At 53.5% G+C, this 21,782-nt stretch overlaps 5 protein-coding genes across 5 annotated transcripts; 4 read left to right on the forward strand and 1 right to left on the reverse strand.

Moving 5' to 3' along the window:
• Positions 1–181: 181 nt before the first annotated feature.
• PHYSODRAFT_320963 (hypothetical protein) lies at positions 182–1,903 on the reverse strand (the record flags this gene model as incomplete). The annotated part of the gene is made up of 1 exon (XM_009516099.1): positions 182–1,903. One exon carries the CDS (start codon positions 1,901–1,903, stop codon positions 182–184), a length of 1,722 nt encoding a protein of 573 aa, XP_009514394.1.
• A 1,134-nt stretch (positions 1,904–3,037) lies between these two features.
• On the forward strand, positions 3,038–4,023 carry PHYSODRAFT_472104 (hypothetical protein; the record flags this gene model as incomplete). Its single annotated transcript, XM_009516100.1, has 4 exons — positions 3,038–3,081; positions 3,173–3,302; positions 3,371–3,532; positions 3,598–4,023. 4 exons carry the CDS (start codon positions 3,038–3,040, stop codon positions 4,021–4,023), a joined length of 762 nt encoding a protein of 253 aa, XP_009514395.1.
• Positions 4,024–4,148: 125 nt separating this feature from the next.
• On the forward strand, positions 4,149–6,547 carry PHYSODRAFT_538781 (Bardet-Biedl syndrome-7-like protein; the record flags this gene model as incomplete). Its single annotated transcript, XM_009516101.1, has 2 exons — positions 4,149–4,250; positions 4,323–6,547. The coding sequence occupies 2 exons, from the start codon at positions 4,149–4,151 to the stop codon at positions 6,468–6,470; spliced, it is 2,250 nt and encodes a 749-aa protein (XP_009514396.1). The 3' UTR covers positions 6,471–6,547.
• A 1,866-nt stretch (positions 6,548–8,413) lies between these two features.
• On the forward strand, positions 8,414–9,554 carry PHYSODRAFT_467578 (hypothetical protein; the record flags this gene model as incomplete). Its single annotated transcript, XM_009516102.1, has 4 exons — positions 8,414–8,779; positions 8,857–9,000; positions 9,073–9,169; positions 9,253–9,554. The coding sequence occupies 4 exons, from the start codon at positions 8,414–8,416 to the stop codon at positions 9,552–9,554; spliced, it is 909 nt and encodes a 302-aa protein (XP_009514397.1).
• A 521-nt stretch (positions 9,555–10,075) lies between these two features.
• PHYSODRAFT_308549 (hypothetical protein) lies at positions 10,076–21,775 on the forward strand (the record flags this gene model as incomplete). The annotated part of the gene is made up of 8 exons (XM_009516103.1): positions 10,076–10,621; positions 10,998–11,088; positions 11,153–11,216; positions 12,409–13,208; positions 13,671–16,237; positions 16,691–18,004; positions 18,086–21,200; positions 21,267–21,775. The coding sequence occupies 8 exons, from the start codon at positions 10,076–10,078 to the stop codon at positions 21,773–21,775; spliced, it is 9,006 nt and encodes a 3,001-aa protein (XP_009514398.1).
• Between the last annotated feature and the right edge of the window lie 7 nt (positions 21,776–21,782).

The following is a 21,782-nucleotide window of genomic DNA, read 5'->3' on the forward strand; positions in this document are numbered from 1 at the left end:
ATCAGCGATACATTCACTCTCGCTGGCAACTTCAACGGCAACAACTTGTTGCCTTTTTGATGAATTTGCTGCAGGCTGCCAGTGAACTGCATCGTGTTAACTTATCCATAAGCTAAGAGAATTTCATAATATCCATAAGTTTTCCCTAACCTAACGGCACAGAACACACACACTCGTCGCTTTAGGTGGCTGCGGCCACGGCCTCCTCGGCTGCTGCGGCGAGGCGGCTTTCGGGGGTCGAGAGGTGCGACCCGGCCACGGCGTTCAGCGCGGCGCTGTCGATGGGCTCCTTGAGGCCGAGCGCCTGGCGCGCCTCCGCCATGAGGAACACGCTGCCGCACACCACGACCACCTCGTCGTCGGACGACGCGCGCGAAGCGGCCAGCGCGGAGTCTACGCCCTCCTTGATGCTCGAGATGCTGTTGTATCCGCGCTTCTGCTCGCCATCGATGCAGCTGTTCGCAATTGCCAAGTTGATCTCCTGCAGCGAGGCGCCGCGAGGGTGGTCGGCCTTCACCAGGTGGATGCGCTCGTGCAGCTCCTCGTCGCTTTCGTCTGGGTGGGTCTCGCGGACAACGTCGGCGATCTTGTCCAGCACTTTGTTAATGGCCTTGTCTGCCGAGAAGCCACACACGAAGCGGAACTTCTTGTCGGGGAACCGCTTGTGCAGCAGCCCCACCATCCGGTCGATGGCCTGCGGGTTGTGCGCCACGTCCAACACCACGGTTACCTTGCGCTCCTTGGAATTGGGGCGCATCACGTGCAGCACTTGGAAGCGGCACGGTGGCCGTGACTCCAGTGCCGCGTTCACACTCTTGTTTGTCAAGTCGACGCATAGATCCTTGGAGTTACGGGGGCCACCAGTCTGCAAGGCGTGCAGATCGTTGAGCTGCACACAGGCTTCACGGGCAATGGCCGTGTTCTCGGCGTTGTAGTCTTCGTCGAATTCCGCCTGCAGCGGCACTCGAACCAGCGGAGCGTTATTCCGCGCTGCAAATTCCATCATCACGTTCACAGGCGCGTTGGGTCCCACCACCACAGGCACGTTCGGTTTGATGATGCCTGCCTTCTCGCGAGCGATGGCCTCGCGGGTGTTGCCAAGGATGCGCGTGTGGTCCAGGCCAATGGAGGTGATCACCGACAACGCTGGATTCACAATGTTGGTCGAGTCCAGTCGGCCGCCGAGCCCTGTTTCCAGCACCACGCAGTCCACGCCCTGCTTGGCGAAGTGCAGGAAGGCCAGCATGGTCGTGATCTCGAAGAACGTGGCGGGGATCCGCAGTTGCGCGCTGATGTTGAAGATCTCGGACAGCGCCTCGCACACCTCGCTCTCCGAGATGAGCGTGCTGTTGACCTGCACACGCTCGCGGAAGCACGCGACATGTGGAGATACGAACAATCCCGTCTTGTACCCGGAGCGCTCGAGCGCCTTGGCCACCTTGAAGGCCACCGAGCCCTTGCCATTGGTGCCGGCCACGTGCACGATCTCGAACTGCGAGGCCGGGTCTCCGAACGCGGCGTTGAGCTTCTGCATGTTCTCGAGCCCGAGCTTCACGGCCGAGAAGCGGTTCACCTGGTACAGTCGCTGCAGCAGCATCTCGTAGGTGGCGGAGGTGGCGGCGGCCTGCTTCTCGGCGCTCTCCGTCTTGACGTCGCCTCCGCTGCTGCTGCGGCGGCGTGCCGGTCGCTGGGACATGAAGCGCGCGCTGTCCAGCAGCAGCGAGTTGGCGCCCGCGGGCGCTGTCAACACACCGGAATTCGCGAGCGACAGCGGCTCGGAGCGCGCGAAGGCGGCGGGCGCCGGCGCCTGCCGGAACTGCGCGCGGGACAGCGCCGTGTACGAGCGCAGCAGCTGCCAGCGCGCGGCCTCGGAGCCTCGTGTGGACGCCTTGCGCAGCGCCATCTCCAGAAGTCTGCGGGTGCCTGAGCTGGGGACCGAACGCTTTGCTTGCGTCCTCCGGCGCAAAATCACCAATGACGGGCCAGAGCAATCGAAGCAGCTGCAACCCTCGCCCTGGCACGTTGGGCTCAACGTGAGCGGCATTTCACTTGGAAAATGTATGGGGTGCTGGGCAGTAAACGGCCAGATTGGATGCTGCTGGTGGACGACTCGAAACAGTGACATGCTGACGAATTAAGCCTACGTTTTAGCGTTTTACTTACAGATGATGAAGCTGGCCGTTGCCGTGGACGCCGAGGACGCGGAGCTCGAGCTGGCGCCGCTCTTCCTGCAGCGTGCGTCGATGCACATTGCATTGCAGCAATATTTTGCCATAATGCGCTGAATATACTGCACTGCTTGAGCGCAGGTCTGCACGACGCGGGAGGCGCCGCAGTGGCCGAGTTGCTGCAGCGGGCGGCCAGATCGGAGCCCGGCGCACCGCTGGAAACGCTGGCCGCCGCAGCGTACGAGCGCAGCTGGGAGAAGCTGCACTGTGGTAGCTGGAAGAGCGTGCTGCCCGTGTGGCGCCAGGCCTTCGGGCTCGCCAGCGTGCTGCAGGCGAGCTGTCTGCTGCGGAGCCACCAGTCCGCGGAATGCCTGGAGATGCTCGACATGGTGCGTTTTAATGCGAGGTCGCGTGCTTTTATGCCGGGATTTAGTGAGAAGCCGCTGAAATCTGTGACGTGTGCTAATCTGGTTCCGCTGTTGTTGCAGTGTCTTATGATGGCAGGGCCGCTCGCGCCACCGCAGACACACGCGCTCATTGCGCGCGTCGAGCAGCAGCTTCAAGGCGACGAGCTCGAGTCGGTGCGTTTTGCCACTGAATTTTACGCTGGGAATGAGGATGGCCTTCAGCGGCCATTGCGTTTTCGGTGGTCTGGTGCTAAACGAGCTTTGCGCTTCCTGGGATGACGTGCCATGTTCAAGCAGATCGAGTCGCGGCACTTCAAGGTGCGCGAGCATGTAAGTGCTGCTGTTGGGAGCGCGGAGCTCATGTTGGTCTTGTGATTGTAGAGGCCGCGGCTGATGGAGGCGGAGCACGTCCGTGATGGGGTGGCGGCGCCGGAGTTGGCGTTCCCAGTGCGCAGGCTCGAGATGCCCGCGCTCGAGCAGTTCCGGCGCGACGTGATGCTGCAGAAGTGCGTGGTTGGATTGCTGTTGCGCTGCTGGGCAGAATGGCTCCAGGCTACTTGCTACGTGTATCTGACGACGATGATTTCTTGTGTCCAGCGGGCCTGTGGTTATTACGGGTGCCATGGAGTTTTGGCCGGCGCTAGGACGTGCCGTGGGCCCCGACCGAGCCTGGAAGAACTTGCGCTACCTTCGTCGAGTCGCCGGGAGGCGAACGGTTCCTGTCGAGGTAAGACGACATTGACTTGGTTGATAGAGTGGTTTGTATTAAATTCACGTCGCCCGTTATGAGTGAAGATTGGCTCGAGCTATCTAGGGGACGATTGGGGGCAGGAGCTCATGACCTTGAACGAGTTCCTGGATCGGCATATTATTGCTCCGTCGGACAAGGATGCTGATGGAAAACCTGCGGCCTCGAGGAAGTTGGGATACCTGGCCCAACACCGCCTGTTTGATCAGGTACGGTCGATCGATCTGCATTGAACTTGGGCTTGTTGATTTTGATGCATTTGCTTCATAAACAGATCCCAGCCTTGGGGCGCGACATCGTTACCCCCGACTACTGCACCGTGAAGCGTGTTGAAGGCACTGAAGATGATGGGGAGGAGGAGGATATTACGATCAACAGTTGGTTCGGTCCCGGTGGCACCGTGTCGCCCCTGCATTTCGACCCCAAGGACAACGTGCTATGTCAAGTTGTCGGTGCCAAGTACCTCCGTCTGTACGCACCGGAGGAGAGCGACAAGCTCTACCCTATCGAAGGCTTGTTGTCGAACACGAGCCAAGTGCAGGTCGAGGATCCGGACCACGAGCAGTTCCCCGAGTTCCGTCGCGCCAAATACGTTGAGTGCGTCCTGCGCGAGGGCGAGATGCTCTACATCCCTCCCAAGTACTGGCACTACGTCAGATCGCTCTCCACCAGTTTCTCCGTGAGCTTCTGGTGGTCGTAGACCAATAGAACCAATGCCATATTTGTGCTCGACTCTTGGAAGCACGCGTCTTTTCAATCGTGCCATATCCAGATATCCCTGGAAGGGGAAGCGACGCAACAGAAGGAGAACTCCAGGGCTGAAGCATGTCGGGGTTGTCTCTATCGCAGGCGGAGCTGCTGAAAGTGGGGCCGATAGCGAGCCACCACTCGTTGCGTCTGCTCCCCGTTAGCAAGAAGAAGAAAAAGGTTCGCCCACTTAGCGTGTAGGACCCACCGCGACCTCTGCTGACTGTGACTCCTGTTATCGGTGTAATGCAGCAAAAATTCGTCATCGGAGACGAGTATGGCGTCGTCTCGAGCTACCAGATGAAGAAGGGTGAGCCGCAGAACGTGTACAAGTCCGTGACGCTAGGAGGGCCCGTGGCCTGTGTGACCATGGGTACCAGCAAGGGCACCGAGGACAAGGCGTTCATTGCCACTGGGCAGCACGTGCACGGCTTGAGCAAGAAGGGCAAGGAGTTTTTCAAGTTCCAGAGCAACCTGGCGGAGCCGATGCGCAAGATCCACGCCTACGACAGTCAGCTCTGGACGACCACGGACTTCACCTTCAACCAGTACGACAATGGCTCCGACAAGCACTCGTACGTTAGCCCCGATCGCATCAATGATGCCCTTGTGGTGCCTATCAACCACGAGCAGGACTTCTACGGAGTGCTTGGGTGTCAAGACCGCTACATCCGCGTTGCAAAAGATTCCAAGTCGGTGTCCAAGAAAGCGGTGGCGGCACCTGTTACTGCACTTTGTCGGGTCCCTCCAGTGACGAGCAAAGGCGCCGCCCCATCGGGTCCTGCGCAGATCCTGTATGGCACAGCCGCCGGAGGCCTTGGTCTCGTCACTTACAACGGGGACAAGCTCAAGAACAAGTGGAAAACATCGTCGGAGACGTCTTTGTCCTCGAGTATGAGCAACAACGAGTCTGGGGGCACTGGAGATTCCGGTTTGCCTCCGTCTACGGCCACGATCAACTCCATCGCGTGCTTCGATATCAATCGGGACGATCACCCAGAGATCCTTGTGGGTCGCGATGATGGTCGTGTGGAGGTGTACTCGTTCAATGCAAACTCGGGGGATGTTGTGAAGCTCTTCGAGCACGCAAACAGCGATAGTATTCGTTGTGTTCAGGGTGGAATCGTGGCCACGCCAGGGTTTGAAGAGCTGGTGGCCACCACGTTCTCAGGCCGGGTCCTCAGTTTCACCACCGAACCGCTGGATCAGCCCGATGACGACGACAGCTACGGTCGATCACGCGGAACTGTGCAGCGCGAGACTCGCATCGTCAAGCTGCGCAAGGAGGTGGCCGCCCTCGAGGACAAGATTGCGCGCTTGAGCTTACAACGGGGAGCCAAGGAAAAGGAGTACTTACCCGTGGCCGAAGACCTGGTGGTGAACAGCAAGTTCCAGCTGATTGCAGCGCTGGGCGCTTACGATGTGTCACTTGAGATTCCAGTGAGCATCCAGATGATCGTGTTGCACTCAGCCGTCCCGTTGGATCTACTCGAGAATGAGAGCAACCTCGCTATCGTGAGCAAGTCCCCGTGTGACCCTGCAAATGGCACACACTTCTTGGCCACGTACCGCTGCCTGGAGCCTACCCATCGACTGGAATTCCAAGTGCGCACTATTGAAGGCCAGTTTGGCAACGTTGAGGCTACAGTAGTGGCGAACACTCAGCCGCGTTCAGCGCAGACTATCAAGTTTTACGTGAAGCCGTTGTCCCTGCACCACCGCGTCAACGAACTCACGGAGGGTGAAGAGGCGGAACTGCAGAAGGCGACCAACACCCTGCAGCTCAGTGGCGACTTCTCGCTCGTCCAGATACATGATTGGGTGTCGATGTGCCTGCCTGAGGTTCCTGGTCGTCTGCAGAGCGAGGAAGTCACGCTGCGCTATCGTAACACATTCCTCGGCAGTCTACTGGTATGCCGCTATAGTAAGGGGGAGGCCAGCTTTTCGACACCTTCCGTGTCGGTGATTGCCATTCTGAAGGAAATCATCACCAAGGAAGCTACCGCGCGCAAGGCCACGCTCAACATTTCGCTGGACATCAAGAAGGAGAGCGTGCCAGTTATGTTGGGCTACCTACGCCCTCTGTTGGACGCCAAGCACGCATTGGCTTCGCAGGTCAAGCTCATTGATGGCCTCAAGGAGCTGCAGCTACACGAGGAAGACTACGCCGCCTGGATGGCGCCTGAGTATCAGCACATCCTCGAGAACTCGGAGAAGATCCTGGCGGAATTCAAGCTCAGCCCCAAGGCCCTTAACTATCTCGCTGGCATTCTCACCGACCTGTACGTGGATCTTTGCAAGTTCCGCGGCACCAGTCCAAAGCAGAACCTACCGCGGCTTTATCAGTTGATTGAGCACTACCACTTCGACACACTTGTCGAGTTCTACATGAGGGAGTGAGCGTGGATAGCAGGAATGAAAAGTGGAGCAGAATTGTCGATGCAGCTCAGCAAATAAAACTTCAACTTTCATTTGACTGGACTGTATCCATGTGATGTCATTCATTTCGGTGTAAGAAGCCCTTGCTTGAAAATGCAAGGCTCGCGCAGTGATGGAAAACTTTCAATGTCGTGATAAGGATCACTAAGTGTTGTGTTTTCTTGTGTTCGAGGCTGCCAGATACGATCGTTAGTGAAATCACCAGTTTGTTTGAAGGATTATTAACCTCATCACGATTCGAGTTTTGGGGAGTACAGGTAAACGGAGGCATAATCCTTGACCACTAGCTGCTCCCGACCAAACCTTAAGTGTTTTAATTTTTTTCAGTTTTGAACACTTTGATTCGGGAACAGATAATTCCGTGGGTGCTGGTCCAGCACTGCTGGAATTCCAGCAAGAAGCCGGGATATTGCTCACCATCGCTGCGTACAATTTACCTGTCGTCAGCAAATTATGACAAGATGCTGTCAAGTGGTTTACTTTGAAGAAATTACGCGGATCTAGGATCCAACTTCGATTGGATCTCGCCTAATTTGGCGCGCTCAACTTAAAGTGTTGGCAGTACTTCCTCTTAACAAAGATCCTCACGGAATTAGGAGAAACGTTGTCCCCGGCGAGGTTGGTGCAGTGCGACGCGAACTAGATGCACCGCGTCTAAATAGAATATAACTTCAAGGCTACGTGTTAGTGATCTACAGCGCTTGAAAACCTGGAGCTGTCTCCCGAGGCAAGACGCAAGTTCTTGGATACAACGCAGCCAGTTCGGAATATTGAAAAGAGCACCGGACTTTTAGGCTCACATGCTGGGGTCAAGTGACCATTACTCCTGAAAAGGCAACTTTCGGCGGGTTAGGGATAGCTGAGCCCAAAACAACCACGATCGGGTCCAAGACCGCAGAGATGCATCGGCCGCGTGTGGAAGATACCTTCGCGGAGCAATGGTCTCCGCTATAGAAATGGGTGCGTGCAGGCGCCCCCTTTTCTCGAGCTTCTCTCCCCCTCCCCCTAGCAGCCTTCTTCAATCTCGCCCAAAATACGGGCCAACACGGGTCCCGCGTAACGTGATAACTCTCCGCCGTCGCACAAGTTCCAATGCACTTCAAGCTGGTATTTCCGCGTTGTCAAGACACTCACATTCACTGTCCCGGATGCTGAACTAAGGCTAATCTCACTCGATACAGAGTGCTCCGAACGAATTGTGACGAGCAGCTCCTATGGGCAGAGCTTCTGCCTTCGGCAGCCAATGCAAATGGATTCCGCGGATCACCAGCCGTCTTAGCCTGAGTCGGCCTATTTTAGCAGCTGCGTGCATGCAGGTTTGGTTGCAGTTGACAACTGCCAGCTGAGAGTTGATGCCATCGTGATAGGAGAGACGACAAGCAGCCTTCGCGCTATCGTTTTTGAGGATGATGTGTTATTTCTGTGAACGAATGGGAAGGCCGGCACCCCAACTCCTTTCGCTTTCGCCCTACGAGAGCGTGGCGGAACAGCTTGTGAGCCGTGCATGCCTTTTGCATCTGTTTTCTTCGGATCGCCATACGAGCTGCTTTCGATCGTGTTCAGCAACCGGTTTTCACTGTCGTTGTGCCCTTGGCTGCTCTGCGTGTTCAAAATTGATCGGGTTGTGGAGGTTCGCCGACGGCGTGTTAGTTTGGGCACCCCGTTTTCGCTAGTTTGGGCTAACCTGGCCCTATCGACGGACATAGACCAGCCCCTGCTCACTCTGGACTTCAAAAAGGCACACTTGGTACTGTACCAATGCTATTGACGTCGCGTGGGGTCGGCCAGCCCGGTTGATATGGGTTTGCCTGCCGGGCCGAAACCATCCCATCGCATTCCTCAACATCCAGCGGCCAGCGAGAAGCGAGAAGGCTCGCCCGCCCCGTCCCTCAGCCCCCAGCGCCATGGAGACCCGATCCTCGCCGTCCATGGGCGAGCTGCGCGCCGTCGCGCACGAGCGCGGCCTCAAGTACTACATGCACCTGTCCAAGCCCGAGCTCTTCTCGCTGCTGCAGCGCAAGGAAGGCGGCGGCTCGTCCAAGCCCGCGGCTGCGACGCCCACGGAGGACGCCAAGGAGGACGCCAAAGAGGACGTCGTGCGCCGCGTGGAGACGGCGGCCACGCGCTCCAGCGAGCGCCTCTCGAGCCGCCAGCAGAAGCGCAAGACGCGCGAGGACGACAAGCTGGACGCGCCGCAAGACAAGAAGAAGGCCAAGGTCGTGATCAACACTCTCGACCCCATCATGCTCACGGAGCTGGGCCCGCACACGGTGCGTACGCGCAGGATGCTCGGGGCTGAGGCTTGATGGGAAGTGCTGACTCGATTATTTTGGGGGAATGTGTGCAGTTTGAGTTCACACGGAGGAATGGGTCCGTGGTCGTATACAATGTAGAATCGCTCGTGCAGTATATCCTCGCGACGGGGGACTTCTCCGAGCCGGAGACGCGGATCCCGTTCTCGGACGAGGACCTGCGCAGGATTGATTTAGAGGTATCTAATGTGCCCGGTGCTCTTCTGGTCAGATGATGAGAGGATTAAAAAATCTTCTTGATCTCTTGCCAGGCGAGCAAGGCAAAGTTAAGTGAGAACAGCGTCGTAGACGCAAAGAAGAACAAACACAAGTTTGAGGAGCAGAAGGTCAAGCGGGATGGCATCTTGGGTAGGGTGAACATGATCTGGAGATGGCGAGGTTGGTAAGATCGCGGCTAACGATGTGGTTATGTATTCCCATGTCCGCTGCAGGTCTGGAGCGCTGCGCTTCAGAGTATGTGAACAAGATGCTGGATATCGTCGAAAGCGACGACCCCGAAGAGGGTGAGATGCTGCTCATCATGAGCGTGTTCCCGTCGTTCTCGGACATTTTTGAGCAGATCCGGAGGAGTGACTCGGAGTACGCCAAGCACAGCATGGGCCACTTCATCCAGTACATGAAGGGCCCCAAGAACCGCCCCACCGACGACCACAGCGGCCTGCTGCCGGTCATTTTGGGCTTCCTCGAGGACGTCGCCAAGGGCAAGCAAGGCGCGAGCGCCTTTGGGTTTTGAAACTGCAGCGTCTTGTCGCCCGCGTCTACACCACCCGCCGTTGCCGGGTCCGTTGCAGTCGTCGTCCCCAATGAAGTTCCTTGTAGTCCTGAAGTCATGCGTAAGTAGGGTAGTCGTAGGTTGGCAAGTAGCGAGCAGTAGGAATAGTGTAGGTTAAGCAGGAAATAGCTTCGTGCCCCCCAGTCTTGCAAATCACTGTGCTGCTTCCCGCACGTTCTCAGATCGTCGCCGCACGAGCGCCAAAGCGTCACGTATCTCATCGAGACGCTCGATTCGAGCGCCTCTTGCGTTTGCCATCAAGCTGCTGGTATCAACCGGTCCCAACCTGTACATACGTACATAGTAAAATGCCAGACGCTTGTTCAGAACAACTTCAACTTCGATGTGCGTCACATCACACAACAACACTCTTATACAGGAAGATTCCTGTTCTATTATAGCGATGTTGAAGCGCGCCAAAAACATTCACTCCTGAAACCGCCCTCGTGCAGGCTATTCACGCTGGAAACAGCAGCGCAGTCATGGATGGCGCCCGGCCGGTCCCATTGACACCGCAGGCCAAGAAGCCGCCGGTGTCGCTGCGTCAGCAGCCGCGTGCAGTGTCCGTGAGGGCGCCAAAGTCCCGTCCGCTGAGTGGGAAACTGCAGATCGACGCCCACGAGCAGGCGCAGGCGCAGGAACAGGAGCAAAAGCAGGAGGAGGCGACCACTCCAGGCGCAGGACCGCGGCGGAGGGAGCGCTCTGGGTCCATGAAGGCCAGGCCGCGGCCGTTTGGCGGCAAGCTGAAGATCGACGTGGACGCGGCGGAGATGGCGGCGCCTCCGGTCATCGGCTCGCCTCTGGGCTACTTCCCGTCCAAGAAGCTGCCATCCATCACACACGAAGACCACCCAGTGTCGATGTTTGCGGCTGCTGAGAGCCACGCCGGGACTGGGTTGCTGTCCACGGCATCGCCGTTCTTGGAGTACGGCATGGTGGTGAGCCTGGTGTGTGATGACAGAGGGGGGCTGGTGGCAGCAGAAGGGTTCGCGTCACGTGATGTGAGGCTGGAGAAGTTAAGTTATGGAGCTGAAGCACCGGTGGCGAGACTCGGATTGGGAGGGATGGAGGAGCGCAGGCTGTTTGCAGACGGAGGTTTTCGACTGTTGTCGTGCCCATTTCGTGACTGTTTGTTCGAGGTGGTGCCAAAGATGACGTATGATGCGACGATAGCACTGCGCTCGTTGGTCGGTGAAGCAGGGCATTCTCCAAGGCGACCTAGTAATCAGCACACGTTGGACAACTTGCGGTTTAAAAGTGAGGCAGAAACTCGGTTGAATGCGATGATGTACAAGAAGCTGAAAGGCACCCAAGTGATCTATGGACAGGTGCGATTTCCTATAAAGTGGATTGCAATAGTTTTAGTTGCTAACGAAGTGATTTTTGTGCTGCTGTGTTGTTCAGACAATTCAACTACGGCATACAAAAAGTGGCAAGTATGTGTCGTTGGATCCCTCACCAATTTCCTTTCGCGGATCGGAATACGCCCCGGTACGCACAGTAAAAAAGATGTTTGTACTTTACTGATCCTAACTGTGGTTTTAGGTATTCCTAGACAGCGGTGGACCTAGCTCCCATTTCAGCGTGTTGCCGCGGTTTAAGCTGCGATCTAAAGGTGCACCTGTGCAGCTAACAGACCAAGTACGCAAATATCGTTCACGATATGCAAGGTGTTATGCGTGTGGATCGTTATTGACATTGCTTTATTTGCTGTATTAGATGATTTTGACCGGTGGAACCGAAGCACAACCGTTCAACTTATTTGTTTCGAACCGAAACGCGTCTGATGCCGCTTCAACTGGAGTAGTTGGTTCAAGTGTTCATTCGTCACAATGGAGAGCAGTTCATTATGATAGTCTCGATGGCGAGAGCGTTGCCGCAAGTGGTGATGCAAGTTTACTTTTCAAGAACGATGACGGTCTTCGTGCTGGATCTTGCATCCGTCTTTTTCACTTGGAGTCCAGTTCATGGCTTGGATTTAACGGAGCAGAAGCTCGAGATTCGCCAGGGGGTCCTGTGACTCTTCAATACAGCGATGAAAGCGAGCAGGAAGATGGTACCAACAAGGCGCTTTCCTCCGATTCATTGTGGGAAGTCGAGCGAGTGTCCGTTTACGAGGGTGGTCAGATAAAGTGGAAGGAGACAATCACCCTCCGTCACCTTCTTACAGGGAAGTACTTAGCTGTGGTACAGCAACATTCACCTCGTGCAACGACGCGTTCGGGTGCACCCACCCGGCTATCGTCTCACATATGTGCTCAAGCGATGGCTCAACAACAGCCCCAAGTATTTCGATTCGTTCCTACTGCTATTGCAGATGAAGAGTAAGCTGCACTGTCTTCTTGTTCGTTACCCTTTTGCACTAAACTAACTGGCTTGCGTTGTAACTTACCAGTACGCAGATTGAAAACGGAGATGTCGTGTTGATTCAGCACCAAAAGACAAGCAGCTTTATTCACTCTATTGATACACATGCTTCCACTATGACAGACATTCGGTTGTCGTCAAAGCCACTCGCGCACAGTTTCAGTTCCGGAAAAAGCACCATCAATACAGGGGGTGCTTCGTTTGCTGTCGTGACACTGCACGGTGCACGGGATGAGGATGCCTTCAAGATTATTACAGTGCCTCACAAGGAAGTGAGTGATACTCTTTTGCTGGTATCGTATAAGCAGGCGTTGAACCTGTTCTTGGAACAATTTGGCCGAGGAATTCACAACGACGAACGCTTCTTTCGATTTGAACGTGAGAACACCGTGGCATTGTTCAGGCGACTTGAAAGTGTACTTGCCGATCTCATTAATTTTTGTGCAAGTGCCGAGGATGATTCTGTGGAGCAACTACGATGTCGCCAGAATCTGTTTCGGACCTACCAGTATATCGAGTTGCTTATTGAAATGATAAAGGCGCCATTTCAATGCTACGGTGGGCCATTTTCCATCGAGGAAGTCTGCTCATACAATGACGAGTACATGAACTCGTCGCGAGATCCAGGCGAGGACAACGACGAGCTGGAGATGAGAGGGTCACCGGTCCGTCGAAGAACAGATTCAGGGGCCGGTATGTGGTCTGGTAATATATCGCCTAATACCAGGGGATTGGTTTCTCCGAGGAGATCGATTCAAGATAATCAGCCACGGCGCAAAACCACCTTTGGTGGTACGACAACGGCATCTCGCCAAGAAACGCATGCTGCTGCAATGCAAAGCCTCAATCGTATCATCCCCGCGATCAATGTCCTCCTGCTTCACATATCTTGGGCGAACCGGGCAAATGAGCTTTATGTGGTTAAAGTTGCGATGCCAGTGTTGATAGAGCTGCTCGGAAATGGATTCCAGACCTCGTTGCCACTCTCCTATTTGCTGCGGGAAAATCGCAATTTGGTGGAATCAATCACTGGCTACTCGAGCATTATCCGTAATTTCTTCGAGCTGATTGCCACTCGAGGAAAGTCTATCCGCTATATGCAGTTTTTGGTTGCCTTGTGTACGTCACGGGGCAAAGGAGTACCAAAAACGCAGGAAGCGATTTGCGAGTTGCTTTTCAATCCAGCTAATGGGTATCGGGATGACGTAATTATTCCGGTTCGTCCGTCTGATACTGGGTTTGAAATTTGTACGTCGAGCCACCTCAACTCGTCGGAGCTCAATCAAGGTATTGAAGTAATGTTCAATCGCTCGGCGAAGACAAAACACGCGGATTCCGGCAGCGGAACGTGGATGTCACTCGCCAAATTCTATGAGGAATATTACGTGAAAGCCAAGCATCGCGCGCTTGGCCAATACTGCTACGGGCTTTTTCGTCTATATGCGTCATTGTGTTTGGATCGAAACTACGTCAGTATCGAGTATATCCAGACGGCGTTCCCGCGAGAAAATATTTTGAGATGCGTGATGGATCCCGCATTGGCGCGCTCATTGCGTTCTGTGATGATGGACCTGTTACGTGTTGCCTATGTTGATTGTGAGCCTCAAAAGAGCATGTCTTGCCCGAATTATACTCGCATTTGGACGGATATTGGTGCGAATGCAGCTAAAGCGCTTCCTGGGTTATCTAACGCGGCGTATTCTCCAGAAGATCATGCCTTTTTTTCGACATTGAAAGGATACTGTTTCTCGTATCTTGATCGACTGCAAGGAGCGATTGCGATCGACGAAATTCCTGAAAACGAGCTGACACTTGCCATCATTCGTGTTTCTCGAAAGATGGCTGAGTTTGGGATGTATTCTACCGAGGACGAACTATCTCGTTTTGTTGTCCACTTGTTTGACCTGCTAGACGAAAGAACCGATTTCGTGCGTGAACCTCCAGATGCCGATAATGATATCGTTGAACTCAAGAAGAAAGGATACAATTCGCCGGTGTCCTCGGCGCTTCACCCACGACAGACATCCGGTCCGATAAATCAGCACACATCGTCTACCATGAAACAGCGAATGACTCCCCATGTGTCTGGAAACAGTGATCGACGATCGGGGTGGGGAGTAGCCTCGCAACCTTCAACCCATTTCAAAAATGCGGTACTTTTTGACGGCGCAGGAGCTATGTCAAGTATCCGCATAACGAAAGAACGTGATGCTTCAAGGCAGTACAATACTTCCGGTCGAGGTGCATTCCGCACTTCAACTGGTGATACTAGCAGTGCCGCAACAAGTGCAGGCGGCAGTCCACATCGGCACTTGAACAAACTACTGATGCACAAGGCCGATCTACATGTTGGACATTCCGTTGATGTTCACGAGATGAATGAATCTAATCGGGTCGTCATGGAGATAAAGGACGAGATTTGTGCGATTTTCCTCCTTGTCGACCAAATTCGTGTAGATTTTCTGATCTCAACACTTCTGGCATCCTTCCAAGCCCGCCATGGAGGCCCGCCATCGAGTTCTCCTACCCGCATTCGTGATTCTGACGTAATTCACACAGCACTGTTCGATGACGCCATAGTTAGAGAAGCCGTGTCCGGTGCGTTTGCGGTGCCACCCCGAGCGTTGGATCTCATACCTCATGGACACCATCCCGAAAAAATATCCCCGCTTGCAGTCTATCTTTTCGGATCCAAGTCAATGGAATGCAAGCTCTCGCTAACTCGATTGGGGCGGAGGAGTGTGGCAACAGTCTTCATGCAAATGCTCATGTATGAGTATCCGCCACTCGTGTCGAAGGCCTTGGAGTTGTTGCTACAGCAGTACAACCAGCACGACCAATTTTTGAAAGAGTTGCAGACCGTGCAGTTGCTCGTCTCTGAGGAAACTATCACTATTTACAACAAGTTGAAGGGTGACGTGGACGAACTTCGCAGACTGGCCGAGACAACAGAGGTCTGGATGGATTTGACGTCGAGATCTGATTTTGAGCGAGCATCTGCGGTCTGCCAGCTACTGCAATCGTTGGTAAGAGTCATTGAGCAAACCAAGACGGAGGGCACTGTGAGTAATGATGAACCTCGGTTAGGTAGAATTCGTCGGCAGCTCAAGTTGCAACCCTCAGAGATGTCGACGAGTGAGGATGAGTCTACTGAAGACGACGCGAACTCGGATGCAGATTTACTTGCGACAAATTCAAAATGCACTCCCAAGCAAACGATCCTTCCAGAGAGAGATACTCGGAAACCCATGCAACACATCAGCATTGAAAAACAACCTCCAAACCGGAAGATGAACCGCCAGACTGAACGATACGTGTTGAGTCCAACCATTGGCCGCGTAAGTCAGTATTCCAGTAGCCACGAGGTGATTCCACCCTTTTGTGCTTCAGCAGTCGTGGCTGCAACCGACGACAAGACCATCGCAATGGAGGCACGACGTCTTTTGCGCAATCTGAGGGCGGCTCAATTTGTACTGAACATGCTGGTTGATGGCGCTCACTTCTACGAAGGTCATTTATCGCTTGACAATGATGATCAACATTCTCCAGGATCTCCAACCACAAGATCAAGAACGAAGCTTCAGAAACGGCAAAGAGATCAAATTCGAGGAGTTTTCGGGAAGGGGATGCACTTCTTGCGCGTCTTTTGCATGGGTGACGTTGAGAATCAGATGCTAGTGGCGCCTTACGCGACGATGATAGCGGAGTATGTTCACGATCTCCCGATTGCCCAGGAGCTTTTGGTGGCAATATTTGCGGACAATTTTCCACTGTACAATGCAGTACCCACTGAGCTGATCAACATTTTCGTTGGACGTTTGATTCAAGATGGTCCAGATCCGAGATATCTTTTCTTTTTGGAAACTCTCGTGCTTTGCAATGAACAGCCTATTGTTGAGAATCAGTTGCTGGTACTTTTTCAGTTGGTGAAGAGTTTCGAGAATGCCAAGGTGCTTCAAATGTTTGATGATGCAACACAAACCATTGGGCTGATTGGTGATTTACTGGAAAGGAGTGCAAGCCTTTTAAGAGGGAACGCGGATGCTAATCATCATTCTACGGCCTTCGAGTCAATCAGTCCCCTAGCTAAACTCGATGAAATATCAAGCGCTGGTGAGACCATCGACACGGTAGCCGACCGTCAGCGTGGCAGCATTGCTGATATTGGGAAAACTTTGGAGTATCACGTGCGACTTCTTCATCTTTTCGCTGCGTGTGCTACCGGGAAGAACACCAGGGTGCAAGAGATTTGCCAACAGATTCTACCACTTTCAAGTGTGCTCAATCTTTTGTGTCACGATGATTGTACCGAAGGATTTCACCTAGCGTTGTTGCGCTTTTTGGACCAAGTCTTCTTAGCCGCAGATGATATTGAGACCCCAGGAGCCGATGATCTTGTGCAAATTATGATCGCGCTTACCCAAGTCTGCGAAAGGCTAGTTGCTAAGTACCTGGTGTACATCCAAGTGAAGGATTTGAATCGTCAAGCGACGTTGTCACTCCGAAAGAACAAGTCGAAAGCGGGGAAAATGGTGGGCTTGTCTGCGCAGAAACCTCTCGAATCGGCTTCCTTGTACTTGATGATTTATTCTGTAGTTCCGACGCTGTACTCATTCATTCAGCAGTTCTCTGGTTTCGTTGATAGCAATGACGAGGCTCAATACTACCTGTTTCGCATGCACAGCTGTGTGGCGCTGTTGCTGCTTGTTTGCGCAACGAGCAAGTGGCAGTTAGCAGAGGACACTGCCAACAGCTTCGAGGAGTTCGTGTACGTCGTCGACAAAACAATTCGCCCAAGCGTGCTACAGTATCAAGCTCCTGTGCAAACATCGCTAGAGCAACTGTGGTCAATGTCTCTCAAATATCGCGAGCGACTCGACTGCTCTGGATTGGATTGTGAGCAAGAAGTGTTGGGCATGCTGCTGTGGGCGCTTGACATGCGTGATAAAGAACTCAAAAGTGACTCATCGTTAGGGTCAATAGGTAGCAAAAGTCCGGGTGAACTGCCGGAGTCCTCGCTAACTGACACCAAAGATGACAGCCCCCTCGGCCTAGCTATCCGCGACAGCATCTCCAACGGGAACAACCTAAGGGACTTCAATGGAGCAGAGCGTACCGATACCCGTGTGAAGGTAACTTCGTCTTACAAGCTGGACTGTCTAAGCAAAACTACGCCTGTGGCATGGGGAGATGCAGGAACAAAACAAGAAGTGTCGCCTACGCTTCCGAATTGCGTGATGAAATCTGAAGGTACTCTGGAGACTATTGAAACGAAGAACAATGGTCGGCTTCTGCATCGTCTCTCACCAAGACGATATTACAAAGGACTTCGAGCTGGGAAAAGCGGACTGCGGTACGCGAGTCCGAAGAAGAAGAATGCGCCGTTGTTCAATTTAACGTTATCTGAGCGCCGAACTTCGAACGCCTCTGTTGGACCAAGCACCGGTGAGCAAACGGAGGAGATAAACTTTTTCGTGCGCCAGCATCAACAGTTCAGCGAGTTGGATCAGTTTATATTGTGGCTGCAAGCCAACCCAAGAGTCCACAGTGCCATGAGAGACGAGCTTAATCAAATGGTGCAAGGGATTCTAGGTATTGAGACCTCGATGAAAGAGGAGTACAATCCCCATGTACACCTCAGAAATGTGGTGCTATCATTTGATCTCGTGGTTGCCCGGCTTGTCGAACACGTAGAAGCTCTACAGGACTCCAGCTACCTCAAGACGAATTTGACCCTTCTCAATGTTTTCTGCCGGATGATTTACGCTGCTGGGGATTCAGAAGAGCGACACAAAATGCAAATCAAGCTGAACCATCTCGGCGTAACGCGGTTAGTAGTGCAGCTAATTGCATCGCGTGATAGCGATGCGCTATTTGCGAGCAGTATCGAAGTTGGCGTTGCATTGTTGGATGGTATGAACGCTGAGGTACAAGAAAGTTTCTGCAGCTATTGGAGTGAGCCGGCCAACGAGAAGTTTTTCGAGCGGATCCAAGACCGCATTGAAAAGGCCTGCAAACTGATCCACAGTATCGATCGAGCTAGTGTCGGTGCGCTTTCACTTACGCGCGGGGACTCGACTGCAGAAGATATATTGGAAAACGTCGGGGATACTAATGATCTGAAGATGCTACACCACCGGCATTCCATGTTTGGGTTCAATGTTGACGCGCCAGGAGATAAAGTGCCCGGAGCAGCGGATAAAGGGGTGTCAAAACGACTGGGCGCACCAATTACCTCAATATTCCGCTTTCTACAGCTTCTCTGTGAAGGGCATTATTTGACTGCACAACGCGCTTTAATCGCGCAGCCGCATGCTACAGTCTCGGCAAACTTAGTGGAGTCGACGACATCATTTCTCTTGGATACGTATTTGGCTCTCACGGATATGGACATGGGTCTCATCACACAACTGTTTGAAACAATCACCGAGTATTGTCAGGGTCCGTGTGTGGAAGCCCAGGAAACCGTGGCAAACTACAAATTTATTAGCGCTGTGAATGCCCTGCTGACACACTCCTTTGACCTCCGTTCAGAGCAGGCTGTACACCAGTTGCGTGCAGCTATTGTGATTACTCTGCTTAGCCTCTTAGAAGGTCGAAGTGACCGCGTCCTGCACACCCAGCTCGTGCAGGAGTTAAACTTCGAGGCGCTAAAGATGAATTTGGTGGAAGTGTACATGCACTTTCTTCATAATCATGGCACCTACGCGGGTAACTCCAAGTGTAGTAAGGATTTCTACTTGACCATGGGGTTCAACATCTACATTTTGCTGCAGCAGCTAGCGGATCAATATCCGGAACAAGCGTGGTGGATCCCTGTTTCCGACAGCGAGGAGGTTCTAGGTGCACAAGCTTCGCAGCCACCACTATCCTCTCGCAGTAAGGTTCACTCAGGGATGGTAGCAGATAGTCACGATTCTTCGCCGGAGTATCGGGACGCATTTCATTTTTTCCAGTCGAAGTGCGCCAAGGTCGAGGTTGTTTGGGATCATTGTCGGTCGTCGGATACGCATTCCCCAGGTCGTGTCAGTACGAAAGCTGCTGGTCGTGTTGGTGAGAAGGCAGAAGGCCCACTTGTAGTCGGCTTTGGTGAAACCAAGCTGTCGTCAGATCAAGGTCACAGTACTTACACGGGCGCACTGATTCCATTTTACTTTCCTGTCCACCCAATTTGTTTTTGCCTCACGAACAAGTCCAAGAAAAAACTTGTGTGGGATGTTTCCAGGGGAGCTGATAAATTGTCGGACTTCTACGCACGCTCGGACAAGCTTGTGGATGAAATGACTCACCAAAGTCACTTGCTGCACCACGGACACATTTCGTGGATAGCGAGGAAGTCGGAGCAGATCAAGCGCTTATCATTTGTGTGCGCGGTTATTATCAATCTGGTTGTTCTATTGTTTTATCGAGCCGCTGGGATTAATTCACGGCCGTTTGCAGCGAGCGAAGTAACCTTTATCCACACGTGGGGGCGATCCGTAGAACCACCGAGGCCTTCCTTGTGGATCGATGCTGCATTGTCAATGGCGGGTACAGTTCTGATTATCCTGTACAGCATCGTGCTCATGTGCTACTTGCTCAACTCGGCACCACTACTGATCAAAAAGGGCTGGAAACGTCGTCATCGTAAGGAACAAGCCAAGCGCTCCAAGCGATCCGCTAGTAGTTCCCACCACCGTCCCGCCGACAGCAAACAACGCGAGTCATTCCAAGATACAGAGCAGCTGTTGCGGTCGCTGCGCGAACGAGAAGAAGAGTACAACTATTTGTTTCTTCCGCCGTCAGTTCGAAAGCGCTCAAAGCCGACGAAATCCGACCCTGTATCACTCAGTGTCACCTCGGTGGAGACAAAAGCGCCAAGTACCAGTGGGATGCAGTATGGGTCTCCGCGTGGCCGACTTCGTGCTCGGCTGGAGATACTTGCCATCTCTATTTATTTTCTCATCCGAAGCCCTCGAGTGATCTACTCTCTGTTGCAGATCTTCATTTCGATATTGGGGTCTTACGTCAACAAACTCTACTTTGCCTTCCTCCTGCTTGATGTCGTAGAGCGTTACAAGGAGCTGAACAACGTGCTACGATCCATCTCACGCCCAGCTAAGGCGCTTGGAGTGACAACGCTGCTGTATTTGATCGTGGTGTACGTGTTCGCTGTCGTCGGCTTCTTTTTCTTTAGGGAAGATTACACGCCTGATGCCAAGGATTTAACCCAAGCCCAGCGTGATGGTCGGGCACCATACACGTGCCAGCGGTTGTTCCAATGTTTTCTCGTGAGTCTTGACCAAGGACTGAAAAGCGATGGAGGGCTGGGTAGCTATCTTCGACAGCTCCCGCTAGGTTCAACTGCACACTCCTATGGTCGCCTGGCATTCGACGTGCTGTACAACATCCTCCTCGTCGTGTTACTTTTGAACCTGGTTTTCGGTGTTATCATAGACACGTTTGCTTCCCTGCGATCGGATGACCAGGAGAAAATGCTGGATATGCATGGTCGCTGCTTCATCTGCTCAATTGACGCGTACACGTTCGACCGAGCCACGAAACGAGGTTTCCACGATCACATCTCGCGCGATCACAATATGTGGCACTACCTGTACCTGTTCGTGCATATTCGCAAGAAGAACATAACTGAGTACAACGGGTTGGAGCTGTTCCTGGCCATGCGAATGGCCAAGAAGGACGTATCGTTCTTTCCTACGCATCGAGCTTTATCCCTCACTAAGCGTGGAGATCTGGAGGAGAGCCATGACACCGAGTTATCTGCCGAGGACGAGCGCTTCTCCGCAGCAAGTTCATCCTTCGGGCTAAGACGCTACGCGGTACCGCCATTTTCTCCTTCGAGGAATTCGTCGTTAATCTCCAGGTCAACGTCATCGCATTTTAGTTCGGACCAAAGAGTGCGCAGCAAGAGAACCAGCAGTGTCAGCTTCCACTCGACATCGGCGGCTCGTTCAATGGGATATCTCGACGTGCCAGCGGCTCCAGGAGTGAATTCAGTTGATCGTGCAACAATGGGGAAGCTGGAGAAGATCGAGTCAACAATTAGCACTCTTGCAAACGCCCAGGCGGAGATTAAAGAAGCCCAGCAGCGAGCAGAACAGCGGTACGATGAGCTCTTGAGCGCCATTTCGGGTTGGCAGCAGCAGCAACACGCACCTTCAGGCCAGTCTCCTATCATGACAAGTCGGAGCCTGTCGATCGATGAATCACCGCCCGCAGTTTCGCGCCGCCCTTCTACTCGTACGCCAGGCTCCGTCACCCCGAGGATTTTCAACTTCGAATCCGTGACGAGCGACTTGGACGAAGATAGGGTGAACCTGAGACCAAGAGATACACGACAGACTTCGAACGCTTCGTCACTGGAAGTCAACGCCCCAAGTCTCACCCCGTCGGGTATCTCGCGAACATTGGATTCGATCACGCCACTTACCCTGAACATCGAGACTCTAGCAAATACATCGGAAGGGGAAGAAGACGACGGACATGGGTTTGCCGAGGAAGCGCAAGATTGGTTTTCAGCTTCGCCGGAGCCTCGCGGACCTCAACCTCCTTCCCCGCCAAATTCCTCTCGACTTCAGATCGGAACCTCGTCGCTCAGCTACGATCTCTCTTCGGCTTCAGACGACATGGCCACTGAGTACTCTGCATCGCCAGATTTGATGACGCCGGCACAGAGCGCTCATGATGGCAGACAGCAACGATCGCCCTCATCTCGAAAGGTGGCACCACGAGTTTTCAGCTTCGAGTTTGTTTCGGACGAGGAGGGAGAGCAGAAGGAGGAGGATAGCCCAAGGCCGAAGCCTCGACGACGGTAAGAGTACA

Source organism: Phytophthora sojae (genome assembly GCF_000149755.1).
Source record: "Phytophthora sojae unplaced genomic scaffold PHYSOscaffold_1, whole genome shotgun sequence".
NCBI classification, from domain to species: domain Eukaryota; phylum Oomycota; class Peronosporomycetes; order Peronosporales; family Peronosporaceae; genus Phytophthora; species Phytophthora sojae.